The sequence below is a fragment of the Octodon degus genome, unplaced genomic scaffold (genome assembly GCF_000260255.1).
Source record: "Octodon degus isolate 3935 unplaced genomic scaffold, OctDeg1.0 scaffold00023, whole genome shotgun sequence".
Taxonomy (NCBI): Eukaryota; Metazoa; Chordata; class Mammalia; order Rodentia; family Octodontidae; genus Octodon; species Octodon degus.
This window is the reverse complement of record NW_004524599.1, coordinates 16,267,351-16,279,339: the sequence shown is the minus strand read 5'-3', so window position 1 is coordinate 16,279,339 and position 11,989 is coordinate 16,267,351. Positions and strand designations below refer to the sequence as shown.

General features: G+C 40.6%; 2 protein-coding genes across 5 annotated transcripts in view; one reads left to right on the top strand and one right to left on the bottom strand.

The window, feature by feature from the left end:
• Nucleotides 1–11,989, top strand: part of LOC101585144 (serpin B9-like) — a 389,019-nt gene that overhangs the window by 67,051 nt on the left and 309,979 nt on the right. The gene's annotated exons all lie outside the window — the stretch shown is intronic.
• LOC101586599 (serpin B9-like) overlaps nucleotides 7,793–11,989 on the bottom strand; it is a 13,028-nt gene continuing 8,831 nt past the window's right edge. For 3 of the 4 annotated variants that reach the window (XM_023712069.1, XM_004628401.2, XM_023712068.1), the window contains 2 exons: nucleotides 10,386–10,538; nucleotides 7,793–9,045 (listed from right to left, as the gene is read on the bottom strand). In XM_023712069.1, the coding sequence (XP_023567837.1) occupies nucleotides 8,641–9,045; nucleotides 10,386–10,538 (558 nt within the window). In that variant the 3' untranslated portion in view covers nucleotides 7,793–8,640. The remainder of the gene's footprint in view (nucleotides 9,046–10,385; nucleotides 10,539–11,989) is intronic. The other variant, XR_002820497.1, reaches the window with a different exon arrangement.

The following is an 11,989-nucleotide window of genomic DNA, read 5'->3' as shown; positions in this document are numbered from 1 at the left end:
AATTGTGGGAAAACTGGACTTATGAAAAAGGAATGTAAATAGCCTACGGTTTCCAAAAAACCCAGCAGTCTCTGTCCTTTCTGTAAAAGGGGCCATTCAGTGTAGTCAAAATCCATAAAATAGGAAAAGATTTCCTTCCCAGCATCCAGGAAACCAGAAGGCGCGCATGTTCCTGGTCCAGGAACAACAGGAGACACCTACGACAGAAAAGTATCCTTTTCTACCGCTGCCCATGCCACCCTTGGTAGTGCAGGAATTGACCTCTCTTGGAGTGAAGGCTTTTCTTGGAATTTCCAGGGAAAAGTTACAACCTCAAAAGACTTACAACCTGTCTAGGCCATTGACTTCTTTCAACCTTTTTTGTTCCATCAGTACCACAATCAAATTTAAGTTTCCAGCTACGTGTCCAACTTCAATAATTTTTAGCTCATTTTAATTGGGCTCATTCTTATTTTTCTCTAACTACTCAGATGCTGCATCCTTTGTTTCAGGCCTTACTGAGTCATAAAATCCATTGAAATCCTATAGCCTACACGAGAGACCACCAAGCTCTTCATAGAATATCCCATGCTTTGTCCCAGGCTATGTGGGCTGGGCTGCAACCCTGAAGGAGTCTCTCTCTCTCTCTCTCTCTCTCTCTCTCTCTCTCTCTCTCTCTCTCTCTCATTTTGTCCACAGGTTCTTTTCTAACCCAGAGAAATATTGAAGGTTGTTCAGAACAAAATGTATACATCGCTGAATGGTGACACTTGCCACATGCTCCTGTTTTTCTATGTGTCCTTTGGTCAGTGCTTTTGCTCATGAGATTTCTTGTAGTCACTTACACAGTCACCAGCTACTGGGCAGTGACATTTTTCACCACTGTTGTGCCTCTTCCTAAATCTGATGCTGAATCGCTGATGCAGCTCTCACCAATGTGTCAAGGTGCACTGGCAGACATCTGACTTTATTTTTAAGTTTGAGTTTTTGATTCTTTTTTAAATGTATTTATTTATTTTTCTCATTAACTTTATTGAAAATCAGCAATCATAAAACATATTAAAAGTTGTAAACAAATATTGAAATATGAAAGATATAAGATGCAGATAGAGTGAATTTTGGAGAAATATTTTGTTTCTAATTTTTGAATTATTTTTTATTTTTTATTTTTGGCTGGCTCAGCCTACCCTGAAGGCAGGGCCAGCACAACAAGTGGTGCTGGGGATTGAAGTGCAGTCGCTTGTGTCTACCTAAGTTTGCCAAAGCAGGCGCTGTAGACCACTGAACTATGTTGCTGGCCTGAGAAATACTTCTGAAATGAATACATAACATGAGATTAATAATAGATGCACATTGTAAATAAATTATTCACAGACTTATGTGAGTATAACAATAAAAATTGTCCAAAATAAACATGAAGAAGAATTTACAGATCAGTCACATAATAGTTCACTCTGTGCCAAATTCAACAAACTTATATTTATATAATTAGAATTCTCCACATAGAAAAGGGTAGGCAATAAATATTGAAAGTTTTCAAATTTCAGAATTTAGTTGAAATTATAACACAATATTTCAAAGAAAAATGAACTTTTTTCACAAGAAATTTGAATAAAATCATACCAAGATACACAAAAATGAAATTGTCCAAAACTTATTGTAAAGAAAAAATCATTTAAGCATATACATAAAATAGCTCTGGAAGAACAAAATTAAATAGCATCATATTCCATGTTAGAAAAAAAAGACCAATTGTGTAAGAAACTAGACTAATTAATTCAAAGGACTGAAAGAAAAAAAAAACCAGATTTGATCTCTTTGAATTTTATACTTAGTCAACATATCTTTGAAAACTAAAAGTAAAATATTTTCCACTTATACAAACTCAAAATATTCTAATACCTCCAGACATAGCATATAGGAAATAACCAAGAGCATAAGCAAGAGGAGTTGCTGTATGGTCCTGGGCAAAAAATAATGAAGAGCTCTAAATATGATAGTTATGCAGAACTATGTAAAATATGTTTGATGAATCCATTTAAAAGGTCATTGAAGGTTTCTACAAAACAGTATCAATCTTATGTCGAGTTATATACATTTTTTTGGTATATATGTGAGTGTGTGTAAAACACAAGGAAGAAGTAATATAAAAATGGAAAATGGAAGTATACTTTTTAAAGTTTCTAATACTAGAAGAAAATATCATACCATGTCTTTTAAGTAGATTGTAAGTCACGGATACAGTATAAATCTTAAAACAAAAATTAAGATTAAACAATATTCAGAAAATTAATGAAATTTTAATTAATTAAAAATTTAATATTTCAAAACAATTGAACTAAGAAAAAGTTTTCATGATAGTACAGAATTACTAATAGTAAGACATAACATAAATACTGGAATGCCAAACACATGACCAGCAGTTCTCACAGTCTGGGATAGGATGTCGTACAAAGTACTAGTATGCTGTGGACATGAACAGTGTCCATGATGCTTACTGGTGACCAGGTGTCACTTGTAGGACTGAGCTACTGCTATTTCCTTGACATCCGCCCTGAAGGCCCAGATAGAATTGTGTCCCATAGGGTGCAGGAGAAGTCCATTTGTAGAGTATGCTGATGGATATTTTGCTGCTATATACAAAAGAATAACTAAAAGACTGCTCTTGCATAACCCTTTTTCTCCTGGGTTTAATTGTTTGCCCCATTTGGCAGGTGCTTTCCATTCTCATTCATGGAGTTTTGGTCATTTTGATCTTTCTCTAGATTATGTTTTAGTAGTCTGTGTAGGATTTGTCGTCATGCAATTCTTTAGCTGGTATTTTCACAGAAGTATTTCATTTCTCCATTATACTTGAAAGAGAGTTTTGCAGTAGTTAGTTTGGGTTGGAATTTGTTTTCTTGCAAGACTTGTAGTACTTTGCTCCATGCTCTTCTTGACTTGATTGTCTGTGAAGAGAAATTTGCCATTATTCAGATGAGTTTTCCTTTAAATATGAGGTTTCTTTTCTCTAGTGGCCTTTGGTATACTGTTCCTGTGCTGAATTTCTAGGATCTTGATTATTATATATGTGGGGGTGTTTTTAATTGGGTTGATGCTATTTGGAGATCTATATACTTTGGTTACCTGAATGTCAGATTGTTTCCCCATATTTGAGAAGTTGTTTGGTATCACTTCTGTCCATATTCTTTTTATATTATTTGTATTGACTCCTTCTTTCTCGCTGATGCCTATTAGTCTCACATTGTTCATCTTTGCCTTGTCTTGCAGGTGATGGATTATTTTTTTTTTCCTGCATTCTAGTTGTTTTTAAGAGATCTTTTCTTACCTTTTCACTAGCTGCAATGTGTCTTCAAGGTCTGAAAGTCTATTTTCACTTTCATTTAAGTGGTTTTGCCAGCTTGTGATTGAGGTTTTAATTTCCTGTATAGCGGCTTGAATCTGCTTCATGCAATCTATTTCTTTCTTATATTGCTCATTCAAGGATTCCATCCTTTTTCTATTTAATTTTTTATCAGTGTCTTCTTTACAAGCACTTAGTACTTCTTTCATTATAGTTATCATTTCTTTTTTACTTTAGAAATTATTTCTGATCTGATTTACTCTATAGCTTTCTGTAGTTTTTTCTTTATTTCCGACGCTATTATTTTAGAGATTTCAGGTGTGTGATTTCTAATTTCTTCTATGCTATTGCCTCCTTCATTTGTTCTTGGTGAGCTTGAAGCCTGAGTATGCATTTTTTCTTCTTCTCTTTGTCATTCTGTATAGCACTGTCTTCTGACCTTTGCTGTACAGCTTATATAGAGTTATTACCTTAGCACCAGGTCTGGATCTACCAAGTTCAAACTTGTCCAGGTGGGAGTGGCTGGGGTCTTGCTGTGGTGCTCGGTTTCTTCCTATTGCAGTCCTTGGAGGTAAACCCTCTGGCAAGATGTTCTGCTCCCGGATTAGCTGGGTGGGTCTTGCCTCTAGCCTCTCTGGAGGGAGTTCTGCTGCAGGGTTCCACACTGGGCCTGTCTGATAGAGGAAGTTCTACTCACATGCCACCTGGGCTCTTGGTGTATTGAGGATCTGGTGGGCCCCAGGTGGTCCCACTGACTCGCAGGACCTGGGTAGAATGATGATCCAGCAGGCCCTGTGCAGTCTTACTCACATGCTAGGCATGGACTGTGGGTCAAATGAGGATCTGGTGAGCCCCAGAAAGTCCCACTCACACTCTGGGTCTCGGCTAAACCAGAAAAGATCATTTTGGATATCTTTCACCCGATGTCCTCACCCACACACCAGTCACTATCGGGTTGTGATTCATTACACGACATGGGGGCATTCTTGTTTAGTCCTAACCCTTTGTGGGCTCATCTGATGCTACACAATGGTTTCCTTCTCACTCAAGTGCTTGATGCAAACCATAAAGAAAGCAATAAACCTCTTCCAGGTTCACTCATGCACTCCAATTCACCATTTTTGAGACACAGCTAATGTTGGTAAAATGGTGTGCCACATTGCAAGTGCCGCCGTGCACGCTAACCAGGAAGACTGTTTTCATGAATTCCACCTTCTCCTCTTTGCTCTTCAGGCATGTCATTTCCCCTCCTTTATTGGTCATTTACATTCTCATTCTAAGTGGCCAGGGTTTTTTTTTTTTTTTTCAGGCGAATACTGCTGTAGACAGATTGCTAACTACTATGCCTGTTACTCGCCCAGATCCCATTCAACAGGCTTCTGTTTCCCATGCCATTTTGACTAAAATGCTTCTGCCTTAACCAAACAGATCCATTTCACTCAGGAACATGTACAAAAAAATTGTGAAGCAATGTTTGTTCCTAATGTCTGGTATATTTTCCCCCATCCTGTATGGAAGTGAATCACTGAGGATTATGCCCCTCTCCTCCCTGGCAAAAGAATGCCACTTGCGCTCTTGAGTTTGGCTCTTTATGCTGGGTCTGTGTTTAAGTAGAGTCTCCCTCTGGTTATATTTTTTGATTCCTCCCACACTTGTGAAGCAGCTAAATATGTCATCGCTCATTGCTTAAAAGTTTCTCATGTGTTACAAGATAATCCATTAAATACATTGTACTATGTCAAAATGAAATTTTAATTATGTTACAAAATGTCATCATGAGTGTCATGCTGGAAGGCTATATATTGGTTTGAGTCATTATTTTGTATATAAAATATGCAACAGTTCACATTCTCCAGGGATTCCAATATTAGAACACCCATGGTAGTCAGATAATAATGGTTCTCTCTTATGTTGTAAGATGTGTAATACTTTGGTGAGATAGTAATGATAGACGTATTGACTTCACACAATGTAATTTCAATAAACTTGTCTTTTGGATCTTCAAAACTTGAGGTTTCTACATTAAAATTTAGAAAGTTAGATAGTCTTTTACCACAGCTAGTGTTTTGGCCACAGTACTTTAGGTCAATGAGGAGCCACAACATAATACGCTATCCAGCACTATATCTCATAATTCTGTTGCGTCCCTGGTTTCATGAAGAAGGAGAGAGTGGAAGGACAGGTCCAAGTGAATTACACTGCATAGTGGGCCTAAGAAGAGACGCCAGGGGAGCACTAAATCTTCTAAGGAAAGCCACTTGGCCAATCAATGCTCATGACTCCTACAGGAGGCAGGTGATGATGGAGGTATGAAGAGGTGCTGTGCACGTTTGCGAAATAATTCGTGGAGAGACTTAACTGGCCTTGATACATAGGAAATCATGGACTAATGCAAGCTTCACCATGACTTGGTCTTGAACATCTAAAGAAAAGTATCTCCACAAGATGAAAGCAACAACAGCATGGCAGTATGTGAGCTAAACTAAAACATTTGAATCACTAACACCTTCCCACAATTTCCAAATACACTGGTTACTGACTACTGTAATGAGTTAATGGACTGCATATATTTAAATTGTTGAATAGGGAGCTGAAATCATTGACCTGCAAATCATTCATGTGAGTAAGTTCACTCAAAATGGGAATGGTTTGAGCATGAGGAGGTCTTCTTCAGCGTCCCACAACGCTGCGGTCTCTCAGCTTCAACCAAGCATGTATTTCTTTCAACTACAAAGCAAAAAAGGGACAACAGGGAGAGGGCCTAAAGCTGGCAGTCAATTACGTGTGAGAGGGAAACTATGAGAATGAGCAATTCCAGCACCAAGAACCTGAGGAGCTCAGGTGAGGCTTTGGGGAGCAGGGGCTGAATGTTGTGCTTTGTGCGAACATGTCCCTGGAATGCTTCACGTTGTCACGGGTTGCACATCTATAGTTTATGACTGATTCCTGGTCCAATGCTAGGATTATGGGATTGAGTTCTACACCCATTCTGGGAAGTCCCCCTGCCTATAATACAATGGACTAAGAGAGGCTTGTTTTCTGCTGCTCTGCCATTTTGTTGTTCCGGCTTTTACTTTTTCTGCCATCATGACCTGATCCCCTCTGTCCTGTGAGACTCTGCCCTGGAGCCACCTTAGTCTGGGTGGAAACCTCCATATATGTTGAGCTGAGTAAACCATCCCATACCTAATTGTGGGTGTCAGGTATGTTGTCTCTGCCAAGAGAAAAAATGAACAATAACACAAGTAGTGGGAGGAGCAAGTAGAAACTGAACATTGGATTCTGGCCCAACCACCAAGGAGAACTCAGTCAGCCTTGTGGAGAGGACATTGAGGTTTCTGGTAGCCAAACAGCCGAGGCTGGGCACAGTGATTCCCAGGCCAGTGCAGGGCTGTTATCAAAATACAGAGAAATAGCTGTGAATTGATACAAGCACTGTGGAGAGAGAGATTTCAGACCATAATAGCATATGAAACAGCCCACCTGGGATCAAATCTAAGGCTTGAAACCAGCAAATATTCTGAGTTCAGGGAGTTTGAAGTATAACATAATAAGGGACAGGCTACTTTTATTTTTTTATTTTTAAAAGAGTACAAATCAGAATTAAAACAGTAAAAAATGCAAGTGATACAGAATTTCATTTAGCAAAGTCATATCAATTTCAAAGTATTTGTTTTAATATAGAGTTGTCTTCCAACAAGTTATTTGTATTACCAGACATATGCATGTAAAATTGGAAGAAAAAAAGGTAAAAACTTGTATAAGTAATTAAGAAGAGAAAAAAATACAAACAACTGGAAAGAGGAGACAAAATGAGTTATGTATTATCCTCCTCTTTCCGTAGGCCAACAGAAATGCACAGTAGAGTTGTCCAAGCCCTCCTATTTACATGCACAGGAGGTTTTTAAGGAAAAGCCACACACACTACACTGTAGAGGTTCAGGAGTGCTTTCTAAAAGCAAGATCTGAGCTGAAGTCTGAAAGAGATGCTGAGGTGCAAGGGGGCCTGTGGGGTCCTCAGAAAGGGGAGGACAAGCTTTTCAGCCCTCTAAAGGAGAGAAGTTGCAGCCAGGACCATGCAAGGTGGCCTCCAGCCATACAGCCTGGGAAAAGTGGATGCGTGCAGTGCTTCAAATGGGTGGGGTAAGTGCGGTTTGCAGGAAGATGCGGCCTGAGGTGGTAAGTAGGCTGGCACAGTTGATGGAGGGAGAGAGACGGAGGTGATCAGAAGGCTTGGAGGTGAGCAGGAGAGGTGGGTGGGAACACAGTAGGTGACTAATGGTGTAGAACTTTGCAGTGTTTGTCCTCAGAGTCGGGCATGGAGCCCCATCTGCAGTCTCTTTTATGTTGTAGTGAATTATGGAAGTGGTAAACACAGGAAGAATGATAGGACCGAGACCTTTGCAGGAACTGAATGTGTGACAATGTTAAAATATATGTGGTATGAAAAAGTACTGTGTGGACTTAGTGGTGGACAGAGAATGGAAACAACGTTCAATTTTCTGGATTGAGGAATCCCAAGGATTGATGTCTCTTTTTAGATTTATCCTCACTGCTCATTAGTTGCTGGAGAAAAAGCAACTTTTCTTGAAGAAGCTGACATCGGAAATGAATTAAAAGTGCTGAATGGAATTTAAGAGCTAGATTTGGAGATCCAGAAATCAAGTCCTCTGAAGAAACTTGTCATCTCTGCAAGACTGAAGGCCTTAAATAGGATAACCTGGTTGTCACAAAAGGTATGAGTTGGGCAAGACAATAAGAGCAGCTGCTGAAGAAGCCCCACTCTGGACCTGAGTCTAACGCCGGACTCGGCATAGACAGCTGAGCAGCAAATGCCAAATAAAAATAAAATTAAAATGTTCACATCTTTAAAACTCCAAGCCAAGCCTCAGGAAAACTTTTAGAGGAATTATAATGTTGAGCACCATGGCTCACTCTTTAGAAGGTCATATAAATCAAGCTTGTGACAGGAGTGTAGGTGTTGGAAGCAGAGCGGTACTACAATAAGGAGCACGGGCAAAAGAGTAAGAGATGTTCATGACCATCAAGCACACCTTTCGGGCCCCACCCTGCGATATGTTCCGAATGGTGCACTCAAACGGAAACTCTGCTGTCCGTTTTTCTTGGTCAAGTGGCACAAAGGCATGGCAGTGGAGAGAGCAGAGCACATCCAAGGTGCCCCTGTGCTGACAGATGGTGCGGGTGTGTGCCAAGCTGGCCTCTGGCTGCACGTGCTTTTCTAATGAACTAAATGGTAAGTATTTTACAGGATTTGGGGCCAGAGAAGGAAATGCTTGCATACACAGGGAATGGACCTCTCATGGAGAGGAGAACCTGCCACAGAACAGCAGGCTGTTGGTCTTATTGTGCCTGATGAAGAACAGGAAGGGGTGGTCAGCACAGAACACCTTCCAATATCTTGCACAACAATATCCTATCTTACAAGCTGATGCTGCAGCAGCCTCAGTGCCTTCTTCGTTGACCTCCACCACACTCTTGTGCACAAACATGGACACACACAGGTTTCTGTCAGCCAACATCCCAGACAGGTCTGCCTTGTGTGGATCAAAGACATCCACCACTCCCAGACCCTGCAGCACAGAGACCATGTCATAATCCTCTTGCAGCTTAAATCTCGGAAGAGAAACTTGCACATCAGTTCTCTTCATGTGCTCCGGGCTGGTCCAGGTCTGGAACTTCTCAAGAGTCAGGGTCTTTTCCACCTGAAAGACCAGGATCAGCCTTTACCTTTCAGGCCACAGTACCATCAACCATGGTCACTTCCAGGGTCAGCCCTGCCTCCTCCGGCAGGCAGGTGAAGCTGTGTCACACACTGTCCCTGAAGCTGCCTGGAAGTTGTCAGGTCTCCAGTTGTGGCTTCCTGAGTTAGGAGATGGGCTCTACCTGCTTGTTACCACTGCTAACCAGTGCCACAGCAAGTGCTACACTCTGTTGGTATTTGAGCTTGGTCAATGTTTGGTTTCTGAGGAGGCTTCTATTTGGAGCAGTAAAACATAACTGCTAAGCAAGGAACAAAAGGACTGTCTCTGGAAGCCACCAGGCAGGGTTGAGGCTATAGAAAAATGAGTCTATCAGCAAGTACAAATGTCATGAAAAATTTACAAGGTCAAAGAATGAGAAAAAAAGCAAAACCAGACCGAAAAAAATAGCACAAATGGCATTGGGATTTACATCGGAGGGAAAGTAAGTGTGGTGGAGCACAGAGCTGAAACACATACAGAGTCGAGATAGCACCCTTCAGGCCCAGTGCAGTGGAGAGGAGCAGGGGCTGGGGATCTGCTGCAGGGAGAACTCCTGCTCAGGGCACACAGTGTGACCCACACCAAGGCACTTGCGCAGGTATTTTTCTCACTGTTGAGTCTCTCTGTTACTATAGAACATATACACATTGCCTACAAACTTCAAGCTGACTTTCAAGAAAGACTCCTTCCCCAATAACCACTTGATCATACCTGAGATGGAGCTCTGGAAGGACAAACAGACATAAGGAAGTCAGATACAAAAAAAAAAAAAAAAAAAAAAAAAAAAAAAAAAAGAAGTCAGATTAAGGTAACTAAACTGAATGCCCCTATCAGCAGTGTTGCCTCATTTAGTCGAAGGAAGGCCTTGGGATCCAGTCTAATAGTGACAAGTTCAAGAGGAGGAGTCTCCCAAAAGGTCAACAAGCAGCTAGAGTCAAAGACCCGGGGGCGTCAATCTTCCCTGGCCCCCTCTTGTGTCTGGAGCAGCTTCCTGTCTTGTGCTTTTTCTTTTTAACAAATGCAGTTTCTCCTCTGTTCAGCTCTGTCCCTCTAGTTCATTACTGGTGCTAAGTTTAGCATTCTAGGTAGCTGCTCATGCCAGGAGACCTCATTATGGACAAGACAAGATAGGGCTCTGAGTAGCTTTAGGAGAAGAGTGTCCCAGGTCAGAAGGTTGGCAGCGGGATAGCTAAGAGGAGGAGTGCTTGCCAGTGTTGTTATGCTAGGAAAGGATGGACAAGTGGACATCACCATATGGTCTAGGCAGGATGGGAAACACTACCCCCCAGTCCTTGTCTTACCGTGCTGAGGTCCACACCTTCATCCGGGAGCACCAGGACCATGCTCAGCTCTTGGCCCTGGTAGGGCAGCTCCAGCACCTGGGCCGGGACCTCGCTCACGTGGGCCCAAGGAAATGTGTCTTTCTGGAACATCATCTGCACTGGCCTCTGCTCCTTAAAGGGCATGACAAGAGGGGCACCCATGTCACTTGGATTCTCCAAACAGTAAAAAAACTGCCCAAAGGAGCTTCCTGAGCCCACCAGCACCCAGGATAGAAATGGTATACGGGCTTCAAGTGATACCAGGTGAAACCTGAGACAGCCCCTTCATATGGGCATAAAAAGCCATGGAGTGGGCAGAGGCAGGAGCAGCCTGGGAGCTGCTCTAGCCAGCAAGATCCAATGGGAGGCCCCGAATGCTCCTTGTGCTACTGCTTGGCTCTGTAGGGGCCTCAGAGTCCCATGAAAAACATATATGAATCTTGAGATAAAGTGCATCTTATTTTTCATGCAGGGATAACCTGATCTTTATAAATATTCCAATTGCTTGTACCCTAATTATTCTTTGTGTTGTTGACACAACACAAAGTCTTTTACATGACTTTACAGGATTTAGCAAGCTATTTTAACTTCAGCCTTAATAAAAATTGAAAATGTCAAATCTAGGTATTTGCTACTTGGTCTGATCAGTTGAAACATGCAAATACTGAGTTAATAATTTTTAGGTTAATTAACCATTCAAATGAATACTTATTTTCATTTAAAAATTACTTCATTAAATATACTTGTTTTCACATTTTCTTGCCCAGCCCAGTGCCCCATACATATAGCACAATATCGAAAAACTTTATTTAATGTTTCTAGCTGGGCAACTTGAACTTACAGGAGAAACTTGCAACAGTGCATTCATGACAAATATTCAGGCAAGAAGCATTCTAATTCATACAAAACATCATAAGCAGCAAATATATTTACTCCTATAATTTTGGGTTTTTTAACTTCATTTTTTATTTATTTAAAAACTTTTTTCCGTAATTTTATTGAGAAATAGATATCAATGAGATAGTTTCAAATCAAATTGGTAGGACAGCTCCAATAATCAACATATTGCACACTGCCCTCCTAGTGGTTATTTGTTGTACAAGAGGCAGACATGATATCCTATTTACAAACACTGTTAGAACAAGTCCCTCTATTCATTTTTTTGGTTTACTAATTTTTTTCCATAATTTTATTGAGAAACAAATAGCAATGGGACAGTTTCTAAGCAAACTGGTAGGACAGTTTCAATAATTAACACATTGCATACATTCTTCCTAGTGGTTAATTGCTCTACAAGATGCAGACACGATATTCTATTCACAAACACCATTAGAATAAATCCCTCTATTCATTAAGAGAATGTAACTATATATCTATCCTAACCATTTTGAATACACATATACAAAATGGACATTCATCTGTATACCCTCTTTTTCTTTAGTTCCTTTATTTGAATATTATAGGTGTGTTAACTCAGCAAAATATTCTAAAAGAGTCCAGTAGTCCATAGTAGTATTGGGTCTTCTGCCTCACTGGCAATGTCAGAAATTGTTGACCTGAGTCCCCTACAGCTCAACATAATC